This window comes from Gossypium hirsutum, chromosome A12 (genome assembly GCF_007990345.1).
Source record: "Gossypium hirsutum isolate 1008001.06 chromosome A12, Gossypium_hirsutum_v2.1, whole genome shotgun sequence".
NCBI lineage: Eukaryota > Viridiplantae > Streptophyta > Magnoliopsida > Malvales > Malvaceae > Gossypium > Gossypium hirsutum.
The window spans coordinates 109,368,294-109,390,798 of record NC_053435.1 but is presented as its reverse complement, the minus strand read 5'-3'; the positions used below and the strand labels follow the sequence as shown (position 1 = coordinate 109,390,798).

The following is a 22,505-nucleotide window of genomic DNA, read 5'->3' as shown; positions in this document are numbered from 1 at the left end:
GTGAGTAACCACCTTATGATCATCATTAGTTGTTTTTATTATTATCATAAATTTGTTATATAGTACTGTTCTAGATATTGTTGCCCTTATCTATCTTTTGCATCATTTGAAATTTGACAACTTCTCGTTCTAGACAAATTCCGGGTGGTAGATCATAAGCTTAACAACTGTACATGATGTGGCATGTCACACTAAATTTGCAACAAATTTGGTAAATAAAGCATCAAACAGTGAAGAAAAAGAACATGGCGATGAACATGCCCGAGCAATTATATATACACACATAATTCTATGAAGAGCAAGCTAGCATCGATAAAGACACTGCTGCAGACATAAAATACTGGGAGCTTTTGATCATTTGGCTTAGACTTTGTTTTGGTGCTAAAAAGATTTGAATCTCCGGAATATTTCTTTTTCTTTTTAAAATTTTCTAGAATATGCACTTTTTCATTTCATCAAATCAAACAAACTACTTTGGTTTCCCCCTAGAGGAGAAAGTGGAATGAAAAGCCCGGTTCATGTGGGGAGGTGACTTTATTAGAGTCAAACTTAAAAGTGATTGAGAGAAAAAAATGGTGATAACATGTTACTTGAGACCTAACCTAACACTCTAAAAGACAGCTTGCATTTTGCCTGATATTCTCAAAACAAAAACATTACGCTTTTCAACTTTATTAAGGGCATGCTTCAGTCTTTGAACATGGGTTGGGATTGGTTTTAAATCATTCTAATTATCTATATATTCTTCTTTCGGGCCTACAAAAAAGCTGAATTATGAGCTGCTTAAAGGCTTTGCCAAAGCCTGTCTTTCTCAGCTTTAAGCGTATACTTATGCTTACAGCCTGAAGCTGGTTTGATCCCGGCTAATGCTTATCTTCTTCCTCCCTATCTATACGTTTACAATCCACCTGTACTTGGTATAAATTTTTTTACTTGACATTTTTTAAAATTATAAAATTATATAGATTAATAGTTTTAGTGACATAGTCAATCTGTTTTGCTTGACATTGTTTGGAAAAATCAATTATACAGATGTCAAAAATATGATACGGGAAGGTCAAGAATCAAATGGATATTAGATTATGTATAATATAAATTTACGAAAAAACTTCTGGTTGAAATGTTTTAAGTTAAAAAGGATAAGTTTAAATCCCATCCTAAAAATATTTTATATAAAAATGTAAAATGATAAGAATATGATTTTATTAATATTTACTACTTTTAATTTTAATAAATTTTTAATTGCTTTAGTCTCCGATCGACTAATGATATCAATTTAGTTAAAAGTTTAAATAATATATAAATATAGATACATTAAATTTTAACTTAAGTTGATATGTTTTTCGTTTAGAACATATATTGTTAAAAATATTAAAGAATCTGTTCGTATGAGACTTGAGCCCAAAGATAAAATATTGATAGAATTTAAATGTATTTAATATTTATTAAAAATGATAGCATTCAATCGAAATAAGATCTAAATTTCGGCACTACTTGATTGCTTTCCTCCCAAGAATCAATCAAAATTCACAAATATAGGTGAAAGCTTTTTTATTCATTTGCAAGTTTCTACAATTCTTGAACAATTTAAACTGTCCTTTGATCTTCTTTTTTTTTTCTTGATTAATTAATGAATCAAAACCATATTCCACACACAATCATGTAAATTCACAATAACATTATTCTATGATAATCTGATATAGTAGTGAGTACAATAGTTGATAACTAGTTTAATAAATAAATATATATACTACTTGTGCTTATTTGGTCCTTTGTCTTCGTATATGATATAACATTGGAAGTATTCGTGCAAACTTCAAAAAAAAAAAAAACATTGTTTCGCAGTAAGATAACTGCAAATGAGGAACGGCAACCATCAAATTTGTCTCCACATGTATACTTATAGCAGTTACCAGGCTGCTTTTGCAGCGAAGCAAATATACTCTTACCAATGCCCCACCGGTGAAAATTAAATAATAATAATTTTACTAAGCGATTTAATTTTGTTAGAAAAATTATTATTTATATAATTTCATTATTTTGTTAATCTTATCTATATCATCTTAATTATAATCATTAAACATTAATTATAATAAAAAATAAAAAAATATATATTAAAAGTTGAAAGATGAGGAATGCTTCGATCCTCTAACTCTGTGATTCCTCTGTGTGTTGTCAATAGATTAACCAAAATTCCAAGAGGCCTGCCAAATTCCATTTCTTTAACTCAATTCAATAAAGCAATCCTCAATTTATCTTACTCCATAGACAATCACAAACAGCCTTTTCACTGTTGCATTATAAAAAACAATATCTTTACTTAAATAACAAAGATGCAATATATAAAAAACCTTTTTTTTATTTTTCCCTTTTTGCTGCAATCATATTATTCATTATTCAATCTCCAAAACTATGCAAGTGACCTAATTAATTTGTTAAATTTCATGTTACTTGAGGTTAAGTAGGGTTAAATATGGACTTATTTATCAATGGTTGAATTTTTGTTTTGTTTATTTAATTAATTCGTTTATTAAACGAATCAAATACAAATACAACTTGTTTAGTTTGTTTATTTTCATGAATAAACTCGTTTGTATTCGTTTAATAAATCATTTAAAGCTTATTTACTATTTCATTAGTAGATAGTAATAAAATTATTTTGATTTTTATACTTTTTTTTATTTACAATATAATATTTATATTTAATTATTTTAAATCTAAAAAATAGTGTTCATTTATGTTTATTTGTTTATTATTATTCGTGAACATGTCCGATTATATTTTAATGAACATTTATGTACGTTTAAGTTAATCAATTACACAAACATGTTCGTGAATATTAAATAAATAAATATAAACACACATAATTTTAAACAAATGAATACAAATAAAAATTTTAAAATATTTAATAAATACAAATCAAATAAGAATAAACTTAAAAATAAATTGGGTTGATTTATGAAAGAATTAGTAGCAATTAATTAGTTAATGTAGGTGGTGTAATGGTAAATAACTAACGTTAAGCTCAAATGTCAAGGGGACAGGATGGACCTTTGCAATTGGAAGGTTTTGCAAAAAAGTGGTGAAATGATAACTATCGTCATGATAGAATAAAAAATTCAAATTAATTGAGGAAAAAGAAAGCGTGGGACTTGTCCTTTTTTCTTTCAGAACAAGGAAAAGCTGCCTAGGGGTTTCGTCATAATTCTCAGTTTGAAGAAAGAAATCAATTTGTATTTTCTTATTGGAACTATTAATTTACACTTTCACCCTTTTTATTTTTCCACTAAATTCTTTTTCTCCAATTTAATAATTGAAATATCATTCTCCAATAATTTTTAGAAAAATCATTCAACCACATGCCATTCTCTCCCTGTTTTGACCGAAATAAAAGTAAAATGCAATATTTGCTTAAACTCTCTCTCTTTCACCTCCTCCCACCAATCAGAATATTTTCTTTCATCTCTTTCCACCAATCAAATTCCTCACCCTGCAGATAAACCATCGCACCCCCCAATCTCCGTTCCAGCTCCTTCACTACTAGACTCACCACGGTAATGGGAAACCATCGAAGCAGCCTTAAACCACCTCAAAATTTCCTAATAGTTTTAAAAATCATGCTTAAAGTAGTCAAGGTGCTCCCTTTCATCAACATTTAAAAAAAAAAAAACAGCCTTTAAATCCTGCAAGCTCAATTCCCTTTCGCTAAGCAAACAAAATCATGTGATGAACATAAATTTTTCTTTCATCTTTTTCAGATAAATAGTTATAATTCAAATGATTTCTTATCCAAATTTTGCTAAGTTTAATATCAATCATATGTATGTCGTTCTTCGATGTTTATACCAACACCAACCATAGATGTGTCATACTTCAATGTTTATTATTTTCTAAATATCCTGGTAATTAGATGGTCCGAGAAAAAATCTCAGTGTTGCCACTTCCATCTTATTTTCTCATAGCAAGAAATCGAAAATCAAAAGCAATTACAAACTTCTTTAAAACCAGATTTACAATATAAAAGCAACACCCAATAAATCCACCAAATCAAGAACAACACGTAATCCACAGTCAAAGGCATATAAAATCACAAATAACAACTACCTTCATAAACCCACATTCGAAACAATATTTACTAAAATACCCGTTATTCAATAGATTTACGTATATATATTTACGTATGTGTGTTATTCAATCGATTTACGTATATATATATGTACGTGTGTGTATATTTATATATTCTTCATTTCCTATAATTAAGTAATCTTAACCCACTCATATAAGTCATCTCCTACTATTTGTTTCATTGAGCTGGTAATGTGTTGGAAATATGTTTTTGACAGAGAAGTAGCTTTTTCATTTTAAAGGGTCCAAGATTCTCATCTCATGTTTTGGCAGCCAACCATAATCAACTTACCTTATCCAACAATCATCTCTCTATACAGCACACAATCTTTTATTCCCTCTCCTTTATCTGCAACATCAACTCAACAGAAGGAAGAAAGGGTAGTGGTGGGGGAGCGTTATCGTCTACGTGCAATGAAGCTGCAGAGAGCTCTAAAGCTATAGCTTCTTCAAGAATGAGGTTGGAGCTGGAAAGAGGTCTGTCATTACACTTTGTGGGCTGGTCGGAGAAGGTTGGTGATGGTGATGGCAGCGCAGGTGAGAAGAAGGGAAATATGGTGAGAATTAACATGAGAAAGGAGAGAGAGATTTTTAGTGGTGATAGCACGTGGCCTTTTTTAATTGGTGGAATGTTTTTTAAAGTCTGTTAAGAAAATTGACTAACAAATAGTTGCGCCAAAAAAAAAATTTAGATATTAAAAGTAAAAAATATATATAATTTAAGGGTTAAATAGTAAATTAAGCTTAATTTTATTATAATTATTTTTAAAATATTATTTAAATGTGTGTTCAAATAATTATATAAAAAGGGATAAAAATAAAGAGTTAAAAACTTGTTGGGTGTGAATTTGATCCTTTATTTCAGCCACATAGATGTAATAGGATGGAGGTGAAGGTCACGCAATAGGCTGGAATTTTAGTTGGTCTAAAAGATGAACAGCAAACATCAAGCATCATGGACTCCTCCTCCAAGTCCTTATTCCTATCTTTCTGACTCTTGAATACTATCATCATTACCCCCTCACCACCACCACCACCACCACCACCACCACCACCACTACCACTTATCGTCATCATGATCATCCCCACTTTCTTTTCAACATCATCCAAGCTCACAACCCAAGTCTCAAAGCTAAACAACCACAACAGAACTACAACCACCACCAAGAAGAAGAAGAGGAAAAAGAAGAAGAAGAAGAAGTATAGCAAGCAGTGATGAGACTACTTTCAGTTTTCACTTAAACAAAGTCTTTTACTACTATGTGTTATGAGTGGAAGGGTCTTTTTGTTTCAGAAGATCCAACAACTCTATACGGGGAATCAAGCTTCTCGGTCCGATTTATTTGCTAGATTTAAGCAATTCATATAAGTTTTATTTATTTATTTTATTTTAGTTGACATGGAGTTTTTTCCTTTTTCACTACTTTGATCCATCACTTATATCAAAAGATGTAGCAATAGCTAGCCTTGCTTCTTCTTCTTTTTTTTTTTTTTCTATGGGGCCATACTATAGGCATGGTGTTTGTTGATGGTGTTCTTGGCGGTAGGGCTGATCTCCCAATGTCGGATGATAAAGTTGTGGAGCAGACCAAAGGTGAGAAGGGCATCAGATCAAAAGCAGTACTCAAGGATGCTATGCAATATTTAAGTGAAGAAAGAGTTTTAGATGGAGAACATTGTGGCAATATCATTTATGAAAGAAGAAGAAGATAATGGTGATATGTTAATTGTATGTTGCCCCCCCCCCCCAATTTCTCTCTCAAATCTCCCAACATGTTTCCTTTGTCTTTTCTTAAATTTTGTTTGTTTGGTGATCTGATACAAAAATATAAATATTCATCATGACATATGCAAACAGGTATTATTACCATGGAACCTTGACCAAAATCCTTTGAACTCTTGACAGATTTTCTTGTCGTAAAGGTCTCAGAAATTAACTTGATGAAATTCTTTCCCAGTGGCCTGCAACCCTAAGTACAATAAAAATAACACTTAAACTAGGGTTTTGCTTGGTAGCTGCATATATTTTCAGCAGTGAATCATTAATTATCGTTTTTCTTCTCTTCCATTTAAATTAGTATTGAAGCTGGGATTCAGTTGATCATATTAAAAAAAGAATACTCAACGAATGTGCAGCTCAAGTTTTTAGTATTAACACTTCATCTTCTTTTATACAATTTAAGGAGAAAAACTTGGCAGTATTTCCCGTAGGATGCTTCTTTTGAGGATTATGCCAGCAACAGCAACGGTAAAAGTAATAAATACTCGGTAAAACTGAAGGCGTAGCCCTTACCCAGCTTTTTTTTTTGTTTTAAAGCTTTCTGGTTTCGTTTGCATTCTCTTCTATTCCGATTATTCAACTACTCGTATCTTTAATTATTTTCTCCACATTTGGAAATTGATGCTTAATTTTCAATATGCTAAAGCATGGGATTTCTTTTGTTTCTCTTGCAAAAGAAAAACAACAACTTTTAATCAAATTTTTATTTATATGTTGAATATCACTGTGGTAAAGGTTTTCAGGCAAAACACTTTATAATGGTATAAATATTTTTTAAGTAAGTTTAAATTGAAATCAACGGGTAGTTGCATATGTACATCAACAAATTAAAATAATATGCTAAACCAGTCTACTTTTAACGGCTTGGCATTGATTTGGGATTTTTTTTCCTCCTGTCTTTTTTATTGTTAAGACAATGGTATGGTAGTATTATTTTGATATTAAATATTTAATTTAGTTCATAATAATTTACAATAATCCATTGTTAATATTATAATATATGAAGTATAAATTATTTGTAAAACTTAATTTAAATATATATCATATTAATTTATATTTTATATATAAATTAAATGAAAGACAAAAAATATAATTTGGCACTCTAATTCGGTTTTTAAAATGTTAACTTTTGAATTAAAAAGTTGGTTTGAAAAATTGGTTTAACTTAGAAAAACATTTTTAAGACCTTCCCTATTGCTTTTGAAAAAAAGCTACAAAATAAGAGATAAAAAGCGAATTTTTAGTAACAAAAAAAGCTTTTACACCTAAATGCAAAACCATAAACAATATTAAAGAATTTCAAAGATAAAAACTACTTTTAAAATAACTTTTGCGACCAAACATTAAAGTTGAAATTTGTAGCTTCGGGCTTTTGTCGATACAAGTTATTGATGATTGCTTATTTCTACATTTTAGGCCCTTGTGTTTAGCATTTCATTTGGTTCTTTTTTAGCTTACTTTCTATGATTAATGTCTCATTTGCATTTGTTTGAATTTTTATTTAATTATGCTTGATTTTTATAAATTTTTAGTATTTGATAATTAATTAATTGTTTTATGACTTAGATTAAGTTTATCAAAATTTATGGTTTGAGTTTGAACATCATCGATAAATAAATAAAGCATGAAACAAAAAATCGAGCACCATAATTTTAGAATTGGTGACTCAACGCAGAATCGCATCACAATATGTTGGTGTCCCTGTGTCACCAAGTTTTAGGGGTATTTTGATCATTTATGAGTTCTACAACTTCAAGCAAATTTTTCTAACTTAGCTAATTTACGTTAATCCGACAATATAAATAGGATATTCTAAAAGGGAGTGAGAGAACTTTTGTTATTTTCTGCATTATAGTTATTTACTTTTTGAATGTGTCTTACAATTTTATGGGTTTCTAAACTCTTTTTTCTAGTTGAAGGATTATTGAATTTTGATTTAATAAAATTATTAGACTTAATTTGTGCTTAATTCTTTTGTTCTTTAGTATTCATGTATCTTATATTTTAATTACATTTGTTTAGGTTTGTTAAACACTTGACTGGTATTTGGCTTAGAACGTTGCCTTGCCAATTAAAATAATTAAATTTGTAATTATTTAATTCATTCTAATACTAGTGACAAACTGCATACCTTGTTTATGTCGTAGTGTACGATCATGTGGTGTGGATATCTAGCTTAAATGAACCTCATTGAGGTGAGTTTATTGGTTAGAATTAGGCCCCTCTCATTCTTAATGTTGTTGGTAAGTTAAATTTTGAGCGTTAAGTTACAAGATTATCTATTGGTTACGGAAGTAATTTCAAATGAATTGCCTCTTGATTACTTCAAAAAGTAAGGATAGATTAGTTGTTCGGCTTTAAATTAACTACAACTAATTTAGTAAAGGTATTGAAGATATCATTGCATCAATGATTAAATTTATCTTCTTACTATTAATTTTCTTAAACTTTTAATTATCACTTTCAACGTTTTAGGTCTTAATTTTAGTTTTCGATTTTATAAAAAAAAACCTTTTTATTTACTTTGTTTTTGTTTAAAAAATAAAATTATTATATATGTTTATGGACACGATACTAATATTATAGTCTCATAACTATTGGGGATATTTCATCTTTTAAAAACACTTTTTTAGATAAATTGAAATTTGCTCCAAGGTTCTATTCTCTTCACATATCTTAAATTTAATCCTCTATTTTTATTTCTAAAAATTTTGTCTATGTACTTTCCAGATCAGGTCTAATTATTTTTCTCTATTAAATTTATTATTATGAGATTCTAAAATAAAAACTGTAAAAATTTTTCAAAAGGGCGGCATCGTTTGTCATTAAAAAAAGCGCGAAATAAAAAATGCAGAAAACCTGCAAAAGAAAGCAGCTTCGGCTGGATGGGCGGTCCCAGAAAACACCCAAATCAACCACTGAAGAGCCATACCCATGTCACCATAGACCCACCCCTGAAGAATGTAGAGCCGTAAGAGACGAGCTCTTGGCTCTCCATGGTTTCCCTCGAGAATTCCTCAAGTACCGCCGTCACAGGCTCATCAAAATGGAGCCCTTCAGTAACGAAGCACAGTCAGAGCCGTTGATTAACAGTGATGATGGGGATGATAAGGAAGAAAGCGTGTTGGATGGTCTGATCAAAATTGGGCTCTCTCAGAATACTACTGAGCTTAATTCCCAAAAGGCTTTTGCTTCTCTCAAGTCTGTTTTTCCCACCTGGGAAGATGTAAGCTTCCTTAGATTTTCTTCTAGTTTGTTGCAACTTTTTTTTTCTTTCTATTTTTGCTCGTTTTGGCTTGATGGGTATTTATGAAATTGGACCTATAGTTAGTTTTAACTTATTTGCTTTTATTGGCTTCATGGTTTATCCGTTAAAAACAAGAATTCCCTTTTCTCGTTAAAGCTCTTCTTATGTATTTGGTTGATGGTGAATTGGATATGTGTGTGTGTGGGGAACATTTTGCATGTTTTTAATTGCTTTTGCATTTGATGGTATTGTGTTGTTTTAGTTAAAATGCTTCTTAAGTTATGTTGGCTTTAGGGGTTTTTAGTCTTTAGAGGTGAGTTTGAAGACTTTGGTTTGTAGGGTGTTCCAATTTGGAGTCACATTTTAATCAGATGAATTGGGATATATGTATTAACGTCAGTTTTACTTCAGGTATATGCTGCTGAAACCAAAAGTCTAGAAAATGCAATAAGATGTGGCGGCTTAGCACCAAGGAAAGCTTCTTGTATTAAGAATGTGTTGAGTTGTCTGCATGAGAGAAAAGGCAAACTCTGCTTGGAGTACTTACGAGATTTGTCGGTTGATGAAATTAAGTCTGAGCTCTCCAATTTTAAAGGAGTTGGCCCTAAGACAGTAAGTTTCCTCGAATGGACTTTAGCATCTATGTTAAGTAATCTGAATTCAGTACTTCTATTGAAAGAAAGGAAATAAGCATTGCTCACTCCTTTTAAGCATTGCCTTTCTTGTCCATGGCAATTTTGTTTTTGTTATCTTTTCAAAAGGCAGATTTGTTGTTGTGGCTTTTTCTCTTGCAACCTTTAAATCAGTCTGTTTTTCCTTTTATGCTGAAAGCACAAAAGTAATGTACTTTTGACATCATCAATCACCTACTTTGCCTTAAGCGCAATTTGACTCTATTCATGCATGTCTGTGATCACGTAAATTCCATGCTCCATTTAATAGAATGTTTCTGCTACTCAATCATAGTTTCACTCCATTTGTAGTCTTTGATCAATGTCCTTTTGGTTATACTTCTTTTTCTTTCTTAAATATCATCCTATAAGTTCTGTGGTCCTCCTGAGTGTATCCATAGTTCATTTTATTATTCAAGGGAAGGAAAAAAAAAAACTTGATTATTAGTAACTCAACCAAAGGTTCCTAAGGTCATTGCAGTTAGATGCAGTCAAGCAAAATACTCAAATTTTGGCCTACTAGGATATTACTCTATTTACTAATAACATGTTATTCACTGAAGATATATATATGTCTTAACTGCTAATAGGAAACATCAAAAACTTCTAGAGATATTCACCTTTTTGTTGATTGCTGTGGTGTGTGTTTTGGAGCCCATTTCATCCCAAGATTCACTCATTGCTGCATCTGTCCTAATTCCGTATGGATAGCTGCTTCTAGAAATAAAGATACAGATAAAAGATCTTTGTGGTCCTGTGATAGTTTATTTAGTGCATCTTCCCTTTAATAATATCTATCTCTTTAGTTTCATATTTCATGAACGAGTACTACGAAGATAATATGAAACTCAGATAGTCTAAATGCTTTTTTTTTTTCTTTGTATGTGTGCATGGTACATGAAAATGTCTAACAATTTGCTGTATAGAATGTTGTATGGCCTTTTTCAGGTGCTTATTATTAAGGCAGAAAGTGCTATAAGTGATCTGTACCCATGGAATTAATTGTTGAAAATATCTCAGCATGGAAAATAGTGACAAGCTGCAGATCCTGCACTCAAGTTTGATGAATTCTCTATGTATTTTCACTTACATAATTGCATGTGTGTGTAACCGTTGATGAATGAATCAGTGTCCTGTTGGATTATGATGTTAAGGATATGTTCATTGACTTTGCCAATGTTCTATATGAAATCTATTGAAATTTGAGAAAGGAAAGAAAAATGGAATATATAAGCCTTTGTTATCAGTGTCGATCATTTTTAAGCCTGTGCTATTCTTCCTGATCATCTTCATTTTATCTAATACATAAATGTTGTCTTCTGTTATTTAATTTGGCATGGGTGTTGAATTGAATTTCACAATCACCAAAATATGGTATTACTCTTTTTACTGCCATCATTTCATTGGTATTTGACTTAAATTTATCACTTGTATTTTTAGAGTAAATTTATGACATGCTTTTGTCATACAATCCATGCTAGTTTGCATGTTATTCACAGAATTACAGCATGTATGTTAATCAGATATCTGTATGCTTCAGACCTTGTATCAAACTGACTAGGTTTAGGTAGTATGTTAAAGATTTCTATTACTAGTCATTTCCAATGCTGGTCTCTCGTTTAGATTTAATATTTTATCTGTTTAAACTCTTTGGATTGTGATCTGTTTTTGGAGTTATCACGTGTTTTAAATTGCTTAATATTACCAGCATTGAAATTTCAGATTAACCATACAAATCCTCAACTCTCAATGCCTGACAGGTGGCTTGTGTTTTGATGTTCAATCTTCAGCGAGATGATTTCCCAGTGGACACACATGTGAGTAGCAACAGATTGTTCCAGTTGTGTTTAAATTTATATTTGCAACTTATTTATTAGCTCTCAAATATCATTGCAGGTGTTTGAGATTGCTAGGGCCATCGGTTGGGTCCCTGCTGTAGCGGACAGGAATAAGACATACTTTCATCTCAACCGTAGGATCCCAAACGAACTTAAGTTTGATCTGAACTGTCTTCTGTATACACATGGTAAGCTTTGTCGCAAATGCACGATGAAAGGAAGTAGCCAGAAAAAGTTGACATCCGAAGATCGTTCGTGTCCCCTATGTGTGAATGTTGTGGAGGGTTAAATTTTTTAGAATTAAGATTAAATTGACATAATGTATAAATATTGTGAGTTAAAGTTATTATTATGTTAAATTAAAAAGCTGTCATGTCGTATTCTTATTAGCTATTTTATAGTTAGTGATAAAAAAAGGAACAAAATCGAATAATTGAGTGATATTTTGTAACTTTTAATAATTTGGTGAATAAAAAAACCTTTTACCAATAATTGAGCGAATAGCAAAATAATTTACCCTAAAATTAATTATAGATCCTAATTAGTGTTGGGGCTTTGATTTTTTACTCGAACCAAGAGTGGAAAGCATTGGGAAGCCTCATGCGGCCCTAGAGAGGTCAACATAGGGGTTTAATAACTAGTAAGTGACCAATTGCTATCCTTTTTGTTTGAGGACTCACACGTTACTTTCACTTAAACTTTTCCATATTTTCTCAATAAATATATAAAATGAATGACTCACCACAAATACATATGTTCGTTGTCTAAGAGATAATTGTGCATAAATAAATTAGAAAATTTATTATTTACACTCTTGACTCGACTCAATAAATGATTGTAATTGTTATTTCTTGAAGTTATTTTAATTTTAATTCTAATCAAAGTAATCGGGTTGAGGTTAAAATATATTTTTTAACTTAAATCATGATTTTAAATTAAAAAAATAGTAAATAGATAAACTTTCAAATCAACTGGAATTTTAATCTAAGTTAAAAAGTCAAAAGAAAACCAAAAAGCTTGTTTATTCAATTTTGGTTTGGATCTCTCTCTTCAAGCATTCATAAATGTGAAAATAACAAAAAAGAAAAGACTGTTTGATTGAATTTTGGATTAAAGTGATTGGAAAGGACAAAAATTTCTTTAGAAAAACCTTTTACGATCCCCCTATCCCATAACATTGAGCAAACACACGCAAGAAGTGATTTAATATGAATAAGTATTAGAAATAGTAAAATAATTATTTTATGCAAATAAAAATGACTTATACATATATTGCTAATTTTGATATTATTTTTATTTAAAAGATAATCCAGATGGGAAATGTTAGTGGGGAAGCGTAGAAAAAGCCAAGTCACCCAAATTTTAGGATGGAAACAAGAAAACCCCAAAATGGAAAAACAGAAAAAACAGAAACAGGGTTAAAATAAAGAGGGAGGGAAGGGAAGCGCGAGAGAGCAGATCAGAGGTGGACGCATCCCCAGGATATTGGCGCAATATTCAAGACATTAGCGTTCTTTTTCTGCCCCCGTCCCTCGGACACAGGCATTGAGGGACAGGAAGCTAAAGGAACCCATGGCTTTTCCTTCCTTTCTCTTCCTCCTCATCCTCCTTCCCCTTTTCTTCTCCAATATCCCTTTCTCACTCTCACAGTCCCAACTTTCGCCTGACTATTACAGGCAATCTTGCCCTAACTTGGACAACATCATTCGAGATGTCGTCACCACCAAACAGATCAGCAACCCCACCACTGCCGCTGGCACCCTCCGCCTCTTCTTCCATGACTGCATGATAGGAGGCTGTGACACTTCCGTACTCATCTCCAGCAATTCCTTCAACAAGGCCGAACGTGACGCCGACATCAACCTCTCTCTTCCCGGCGATGCTTTCGACGTAATTGTACGTGCCAAGACTGCCGTTGAGCTTTCCTGCCCCGGCGTTGTCTCTTGCTCCGACATCCTCGCCTTGGCCACACGTAACGCCATTACCATGGTTGGGGGACCCTTCTACACCGTTAACCTTGGCCGTAAGGACAGCCTGGTGTCCACTCAGTCCAGCGTAGAAGGGCACATGCCACTGGCTAACATGACCATGGATGAGATCATCAAAAAGTTTGAATCCAAGAACTTCACCGTTCAAGAATTGGTCGCCCTCACCGGTGCCCACACCCTCGGATTCGCTCACTGCAAGGAGTTCGCTTACAGGCTCTTCAGGTATAGCAAAACTGTCCCCACCGATCCTGCTTATAATCCCAAGTATGCCGAGGCTCTAAAGAAACTCTGTCACAACTATGAGAAGGATCCTGCAATGTCAGCTTTCAATGATGTAATGACTCCATCCAAGTTTGACAATCTTTATTACCAGAACTTGGAGAAGGGAATGGGACTGTTGGAATCTGACAATGCGCTGTTCCAGAACCCCAAAACCAGGCCTTTCGTGCAATTGTATGCTAAAAACCAGACTGCTTTTTTCAATGATTTCGCTCGAGCAATTGAGAAGCTTAGCCTTAATGGGGTTAAGACTGGGAATCAAGGAGAAGTCAGGCGGAAATGCGATGCTTTTAACTCTATTCACATTTGAACACTTCTTTTCTGGCGGTGGCCATAGATAATGTGAGCAATATATCATACTAAAATCATCGATCAAGAGACTGTATTCTCTTACTATTACATTTGCAATTTTCTTTTCATCCAAACCAGGAGCGAAGTGGAGAAACAAATTTTGGTATCGAAATTAAATTTTATACTTTTATAATTTTAAAAAATTAAATTAAATTATTATTATTTTATAAATTATAAAATGAATACTAAACCAAATGATTTTTATATGGAATGGATGGTTTTCGATGTTTCAAATGATGATGGCATCCGTTTCTGATTCTCTGCACCAACATCGTTATGTATGTATGTATGTATAAGAATTTGTAATTTATACCTATCTATCGTTATATCATTTATTTTCAGCTCCTAATTTTGGAGCTACCATTAATAGGTATTATTTTCAAAATATTCTAAATTTTATTACTATATTTTAATTAATTGTGCCATGTAGTTATTTTCATGTTTCAATCAATTATATCCATTTATTCTATAACATGTATATATTTGTGTGATTACAATTTATTTTTTGTTTTTGTTTTTATAACAATTCTATTTCAATAAAAATGTTAAATTTAATAAAATTTGCATTTATTAATAAACTGTTAATAAATTAATTAGTGAATGAAAGGTATTAAAAAATTTCAATATTATATCAATTTGTAATAATACATTTTTATCATTCAAATTTCCAAAATTCTCATTACATTTGAAATTACCAAATGTTACCGACTTGTATTCTTTCCCTTTTTATATAAAATGTGAGAGTTTTTCACGAAATCAAAAAAAAAAAAGTGATCACTTTGTACAGTACTTCTAATTTATTAGTCAATTATTTTAATCGTAAAAGAAATTAAAAGGATTTCACTTTATTAAAGGTTGAGCGAATACCTCACCCATAAATAGCACATCAACAAATAACGTATGGATAAATTATCAATTCACATCGGAATTCACTTGAAGGCTCTTCCTATCACATCTAAGTACACATATAATAAGATTTTCCATAGTTCAATTATCAACTCTCCATGTTATTATCAAGATATGATCATATCACATTCAAGTAAGTTTTTATTTTATTTTATAAGCTTTGATTTTATTATCCAAGAAAAAACAATATTCTGCTGCAAGAAAACATCAAACAACTGATCTATAAACCAACAATCAACAAATCAAATCACCTATACATTATGGTTATTTTCATTATCATTCCCATTGATTTTAGTAGTTGACGATCTAACTCTTATTATGTCCTTAATCAATTCCAACAGCTCCAGTTCAAATCTTTGTTGGCTCCTAAATTGCTACAGTTCCTCTCTCACCATATCCAATAAACATCAGCATTCCAAGCCAGCCCAAGTACCACTGTAATGAAAGTTCTTTCTTTTAGCTTTGCTTGCAATCATCGTTGCTCCCGTCTCCAAGTCATAAGTTCCTGTTTAATTTGAGAAGTTTTAGTATCTTTTGCCAGATTCTTCTAAGGTAAACACATTCCACAAACAAGTGGTCTCTAGTCTCTTGACCTGATTTGCAAATTATACAACTTTCACCTAAGTTCATTCTCCAAGTCCTTATTTTATCTTTTGTCGGCAGCCTGTCTAATGTAGCCAACCAAGATATAAAGGAATTATTGGGAATATAAAGAGGGCACCAGATGACCCTACAACAAGGCACCTTGCTAGCCTTTGGCCTTATTTCCTACCAAACTTTATTTACTTGATACCTCTTTCCCTGCACTGGCCAACCTCTTGCTTGAAAAACCTGAAAAGTTTCATTTCTTAATCCCATCGATTTCTTCCAACCCAAATAACTATTCTGAAGGCAATTGCATAAGATGTCTTCCCTTAGCATGTAAGCATTAATACAAGCAATCCACAATGAACCAGCTTGGATAAGAATGGCCTAAAGGTGATGAACTTCACATGCCTTGTTCCAATTGGCAAGATCTGTAAGACCAAAGCCTCCTCCATTTTTTGGCTTAAGAATTTGCGCCCAACTCACTCTAGCCGCTTTAACTTTTTCATTTTGTCCCTTTCATAAAAATCTCATACACATTTGATTCACCAACTTAATCACTACCTTAGGTAGAAGAAAATGTCCTGTCCGGTAGTTCTGAACGTGAAACAAAATAGCTTGAACCAACTGAGCCCGACATGCACAAGACAAATTTTTAGCTACCCACCCATTAACCTTCATGGCAACCTTTCCCAGCAAAGGAGCACAATCTTTTACTGTGAATTTCCTTGCAACAAGTTGTATCCCAAAATATCATACTGGTAAACAAACCAATGCAAAACCAGTAATCTTATGCGCCACCTCCAACTCAACCTGAGTCATACCAGCTGAGTAGACCTAACTCTTTGACCTGGACTTAGTAATGCACCCCTCAATCCATGAAATAAAAAATTAAGGAAATCACATTGCTTTAAAAACAATATCCCAAAAATCCCAACTCACTGAATCAAACATTTTTTTTGTAAATCGATCTTCAATGTGCATATAGGAGAAAGAGAAGTCCTCCCATATATTCTAACAAGCTCCTGAGCCAAGAGTATATTCTCTGAAATACTCCTCACTTGAATAAAAACTGACTGATTAGGCACAATGCAGCTTGGTAGAAACTTAACAAGGCTATTCACCAAAATCCTTGTAATTCTCTTATAAATTACAGAGCAACAATAAATTGGTCTGTAATCTTTGCTGCACAAGATTTATCTTCGTTGGTACTAAATCCGCAATTGTAGAATTAAAAGCAGGCAAGAACCTTCTTGTTTCAAAGTAACTCTACACTGCCTCTATCACATCCTCCCCCACAATTTCTCACGCTATCTAAAAGAAATGAGAGGTATAACCATCTAGTCCAAGTGCTTTATCACTATATTGAGAAAACATAGCCTCCTTTATCTCCCCTCTTCCCAATGGTTTCATCAAATCCCTCTGCTCAACCTGTGATAAAGTGATTGGCAACAAATCTTTCTCTCCCAAAAGTTTTCTTTATAATATCCAACAACCTCCTTTTCTAGTTCTTCCTGAGATTCAAGTCTATCCCCATTATCACTGTCATAACCATTTTTTTTAACGGAAATCGACTTTGGTTTTGAAAGTAAAAATTAAAACGGGAGTCGCCATCAATCCTTTTTGATGAGTTGTGATCGGATCACCTTAAATTAATTATTTTAATAAAATTTAAGCTTTACTAAAACGATAATTTTTTGTCTAAGAAAATCAAAAAACGAGTTCGGGAGTCGGTTACGCATGAGGAAGGGTTAGCACCCTCGATACGCCCAAAATTGGTACCTAGTTGATTAATTAGTGTCTTAGTGTCGAAAATTTGAAAACTTGATAGAATTTAAAATACGATCCCTCTTTGTATTAATGCTAATTTTAAAAAAATGATTGAATAAATTAAAACGGATGTTAAGGACTCTCTCATCTCGAGGTAATAAAATATCATGTCCAGTAAGTTAGGACACGACATCTTGAACTTTGGGACTAAGCTTGCCTTTTATTTAAAATTAATGTATTTTAACTTCTTTTAAAAGGATATTCGGTTAATTAGGATGAACGAGGAAAATTGAAACCCAATAAGTTAGGGCACGTTTCCCCAAATTTCGAACACCGAATATTGCCTTTATGAAATAATTATTTTCGTTGGGTAATTAATATAAATTCGTGGTAAAGTGGAATAGCGAAAAATGAACAAACAAATATGAATTTCGATATCAATGAACATAACAAAATAAAAATAAATGGATAATAAGAATGATGAGATCAAAAATAGAGGAGTAAAACAAACAAGCAATGTAAGAGAATAATAAAAGATTAATAATAATTATAATAGCAAAAATAATAATAGTAAAATAGCTAAGTGGGAAATAGTAACAGCACATTAATAAGACAAATAATATAATAATAGTGATAGCACTAAAGAAAAGAAAAAAAATTAATAATAGTAATAAATATAATAGTAATAAATAGAAAATAATAGTACATTAATAATAATAGTATATGTTAATATCAATAATGATATGTATAAAAAAGGAAATAATAATATGATAAAAAAATATGTTAATAAAAATAAAAATAGAAATAAAAATAATAGTAATAATGATATTAATAATAGTAATAAAACAGAGAAAAGAAAAAATATATATATAACGATGAAAAGTAATGATAATAATTATTATAATAGTAATGATATAAAATCAATGAGGTAATAAGCAAATGGGTATTAAAAGAAAATATAATCATAGTAATAATAGTTGTAGTAATAATAATAGTAAGAAAAATAGTGATAATATAACAATAATAGTAATATAACAAAAGAATAATAATAATAATAGTAATGGAGATAATAATAATAATATAAATAAAAATATAAAAAACAAAAAAAATAGCAATAGCAATACTAATAATGGAATGAAGGTAATAATAATAATAGCAAATAATATGCAAGAAAATAAAATACAATTATAATACCATAATGTTAAATAATAAAATAAAATATAAAAGAAAAGGACGAAAAGGGGCTAATTTGAACTCTAGACAGAAATTTGGGGCAAAAATAATAAAATAAAAAGAAATGGGACCGAAATGCTAATATACATAAGTGTCAAAGCCAAATTAAAAAGAAATGAAATAAATGAGGCATGATTGAATGTTTGCGCAAATGGGAAGGACCTAATGCACAATTCTCCCATTTTCAATTAAAAGGCACATATTAGGCCTGATAAACGGGTTAAAGTGCAGGCCTTCTTTTTAAAAAAAAAACTTAAAACTCTTTTTTTTTTATTTTTTTAAAGAAAACAGAAAGCTTTTTGCTTTCTCTCCTTCCCCTTTTCTCCCTCATTTCTCTCTTTTTGGCTAGGGCTTCATACCCATCATCGCCGCCGCCGTTAAGGCCACCATGGACGGTGGTTGAAGGCTTGTGAAAAGGAGGGTTTTTCACCTCCGTTTAAAGAGTTTGAAAACCGAGCCTCCTCAAAATCCCCCTTAAAAAAACGATATATGAAAGGAAGGCCCCTTTTTCTCTCTTGAAATCGACTTCAGCGACGGAAAGGAGAACTCCGATGGCCGACCACGGGGCGTTCGGGTAAGGTTCTCCTCTTTTTGTTTTCTTTTTATTGATTTTTCTATTTAAAATAGATTTGTAATGAAAATAAAAAGATAAAAAAAATATATAAATTGAACAAAAAGAAACCGAACAAGTAGAGACTAAAATCAACCTTTGTTGATTTTGTTTTCTTGATTTTTTACTGATGTGTGTGTAAAAAGCTTTTTGCAAAAAAGAAGAAGAAATTTCAATGACCAGGTTCTGGCTTTTAAAGCCAAGTTACAAGACTTTTATTTTCTATTTTTTGTCTTTTTGCTCTTGTTTCTTCTGCTACTTGGCCTCTGTTGTTGCTGCTGTTTCTTGTTGTTTGTGTTTGCAGGGTATAGGAGTGTCAGACGCGTGGAGCGTGGTGGCCAAGGCTGAGGGGCATGCGTGGGGCGTGGTGGCCAAGGCTGAGGGGTATGCGGCGGCTGAAGGTCTTGGTACCTAGGGTTGGTTGCTGAAAAATTTTAGGATAGTGAGCTAGTTGGGCTTTTCGAATTTTAATTTTTTTAGTTTGTAATTGGGTTGGTAATTTTGTTTGTAAATAGGCTTTTAATTTGGACTATTTTATTTGTGTTTATTTGTTGGGCCAAAATTAGCTACTACAATCATTCATTAAAACTTTTATTGAGCTTCTACCATTTCTACTTTTTACTGCACTAAGGAAGACATGGGTGTTATGATCCCCCTCCCTAATCCATATAATCCTAGATCTTTGCCTATAGTAACTTTCCTCTGTTGCAAGAAGGTCCCTGTACTGCTTAGACAGATACGTTAATTGCTCCACCAATACAAGATCAACATTGTCCCCCAAAGTAAGCAATTGTACTTCCTCAAGCATTTTTTAACCTTCGGAAACCTTATTAAAATATCATCATAACATGCTGCATTTAACTTCCTCGATTCCACCTTGAGTCTCTTTAACCTTTGGAATAATCTGGTTATAGGATTACCCTCAACTGGCACCTTCAAATAACTTTCCACAATGTGCAAAAACTCAGTATTTTTTATCCAAAAATTGAAAATTTTAAAAAGGCTTCGGATGTGACAACTCCTCTCTATCCGAAACCAGAATAGCTAAACGATTATCTGAATCTGAGGTGGCAGAAACTCAACAAAAGAATGGGCAAAAGCATTAAATCATTCTCCATTAATCATCACTGTCCAGTTTTCTAGCTAAATAACTCTCCTTTTGTAAATTTGACAAAGTGTAAGTTGGACCAAAGTATGAATGATCCTGCAATTCCAAACCATTAATGCATTTAAGAAACTCTTCTATATCCCTCATCAATTGACTGCTGCATTGAGATCCCAAACTCTCCTTAATGTCAGCAATAACATTAAAATCACCAGCTAATAACCATGGATTACCCCCAACACCTTGTTGAATGTCCTTCAAATGTTCCCAAAATCTGCATCTTTCTCTACTCTCATTTCTCCCATAGATTGCTGTAAAATAACCCTGCTTAGAATATGCTTGAGAACTACAAGTAATACTTCGATCAGAAACTGCCACTAGCTGCTATCGAACATTATTTCTCCAAATAATCCATATCCTTCCATTTTCAGCCACACCGTAAGTACGTAAAAATCCCTACCCTTGAAACCACGCATCAACAATCACTTGCGCATTACTATGCTTAACCCTTGTCTCCAATAAACATACAATATCAACTTTAAGCAAAAAATTTCAATCTACAATGTTCTTCAGTTTAGAGGAATGATTCATTCCTCAAACATCCAAATTACCCACTAAATTCAGAGGTTGATGGAAGACCTCCTAAGGTAGATACTACTGCCTTATTACCCTTTTTCCCTCTATCAACTTGATTTTTTCCTTTTTGGTTTGAGAACTTTCATCAAATTGGCCACCCCAGAAGCAGCTGCTCTAGAGAATTTTCTTCTCCCTCATCCAATTCATGCTCGCTGAAGTCCTGGGCTAATTGGTTGTCTTCTAACAAAGCAAATCTGTTGGTTGAACCTAATAGGACACCCTTGCCCTTTACTTGTGAACTACTAGATAACTTGTGCTTACCCTTTGCTTGTACACCCAAATCACTTTCAGTATGAGCTCCATTATTTAGAGAGACTCCATCAACCAAACTTACATTAGATAGAATAACATATTGCACTTCAGACTCCGACTTACCTTCATCTATTTCAACCCTCAACTACTAACCTTAGAAACCTGCACCTTATTATTCTCCTTTAGCTTTTTGGGGCAAGCTTTGTCAACATGCCCAAAAATTGAAAACTTTGAACAACGCTGTGGTATCCATGGCACCTCAACCCACAATATTCTGGTTGAGCTATCCTTAAGGACTATATCAATTATTCTAGGAATAATCTGATTTGCATCAATTTCTACACAAACTTTCGCATAGACTAATCTAGATTGTCCAGCTGTAATTGTGTCCATGTATAATGGAACGCCAATGGCCCTAGCAACATAACATAGCTCTAATGGAATATGACTAAGATGTACCCACACTGGCAATTTATGCAAATAAAAATCAGGTCGTTTTATACTTGGTTCACATTTACGAACAAGCATTCGTTTATTTCGAATGTGCCACGGCCAATGGTCCAACACCTAATCATAAGCCTCCAAAGATGAAAATTGTATAAGATAAATATTTATGCCCATATATTTCAACTCCAGAGCTCCAAATTAAACGTCTTCTGCAGTAAAATGAAGTTAGACGGTTTATTAAGAAGCTGAACAACAAGGAAGAATTGCTGGACCTGAACACCAGCACCGAAAACTTCCGACGGATGTGCAACCGTAATATTTCCATTATTGTTCAATGGAAGAAAGTATTGCAGAGATTGATCACTCAAATTTTTACTTAAAATTACATTATGTTACTCCAATAATGTTTAAAACAAAAACGTTTGATTTAAATGTCCAATGAACTAAAAAGTACTCTCTCTTTTTTTTTTTCAAAGATACTACCAATAAGCTTGTCGTTTATTTTAAATATGCAGGCGCAAATGCGTGAATGGGGGAAAATTTACACCTTATAAATAAGATAAATAAAATTAGTATCAAATATTTCGATCTGATTTGATAAGCTAGCTTGGCATCCATCAATATTTTACATGGACTAAAACTATGCACGTGTCACGTCACGTAAATACCCATTATTGCTATT

At 32.4% G+C, this 22,505-nt stretch overlaps 2 protein-coding genes across 2 annotated transcripts; both read left to right on the top strand.

The window, feature by feature from the left end:
• Positions 1 to 8,557: 8,557 nt before the first annotated feature.
• Positions 8,558 to 12,027, top strand: LOC107941538 (putative DNA glycosylase At3g47830). The gene is made up of 4 exons (XM_016875083.2): positions 8,558 to 9,131; positions 9,564 to 9,764; positions 11,584 to 11,640; positions 11,720 to 12,027. Exons 1-4 carry the CDS (start codon positions 8,754 to 8,756, stop codon positions 11,948 to 11,950), a joined length of 867 nt encoding a protein of 288 aa, XP_016730572.1. The 5' UTR covers positions 8,558 to 8,753; the 3' UTR covers positions 11,951 to 12,027.
• Positions 12,028 to 13,041: 1,014 nt separating this feature from the next.
• Positions 13,042 to 14,391, top strand: LOC121211271 (peroxidase 31). Its single transcript, XM_041083883.1, has one exon. It carries the CDS (start codon positions 13,234 to 13,236, stop codon positions 14,236 to 14,238), a length of 1,005 nt encoding a protein of 334 aa, XP_040939817.1. The 5' UTR covers positions 13,042 to 13,233; the 3' UTR covers positions 14,239 to 14,391.
• The last annotated feature ends 8,114 nt before the right edge of the window (positions 14,392 to 22,505 follow it).

What these genes read in the sequence shown, in the direction of transcription:
- LOC121211271 (XM_041083883.1), top strand. Translation starts at nt 13,234, where the DNA reads ATGGCTTTTCCTTCCTTTCTCTTCCTCCTCATCCTCCTTCCCCTTTTC.
- LOC107941538 (XM_016875083.2), top strand. Translation starts at nt 8,754, where the DNA reads ATGCAGAAAACCTGCAAAAGAAAGCAGCTTCGGCTGGATGGGCGGTCC. An exon ending in TTTTTCCCACCTGGGAAGAT is followed by an intron (nt 9,132 to 9,563) that starts GTAAGCTTCCTT and finishes GTTTTACTTCAG; the next exon opens with GTATATGCTGCTGAAACCAA. An exon ending in ATTTCCCAGTGGACACACAT is followed by an intron (nt 11,641 to 11,719) that starts GTGAGTAGCAAC and finishes ATATCATTGCAG; the next exon opens with GTGTTTGAGATTGCTAGGGC.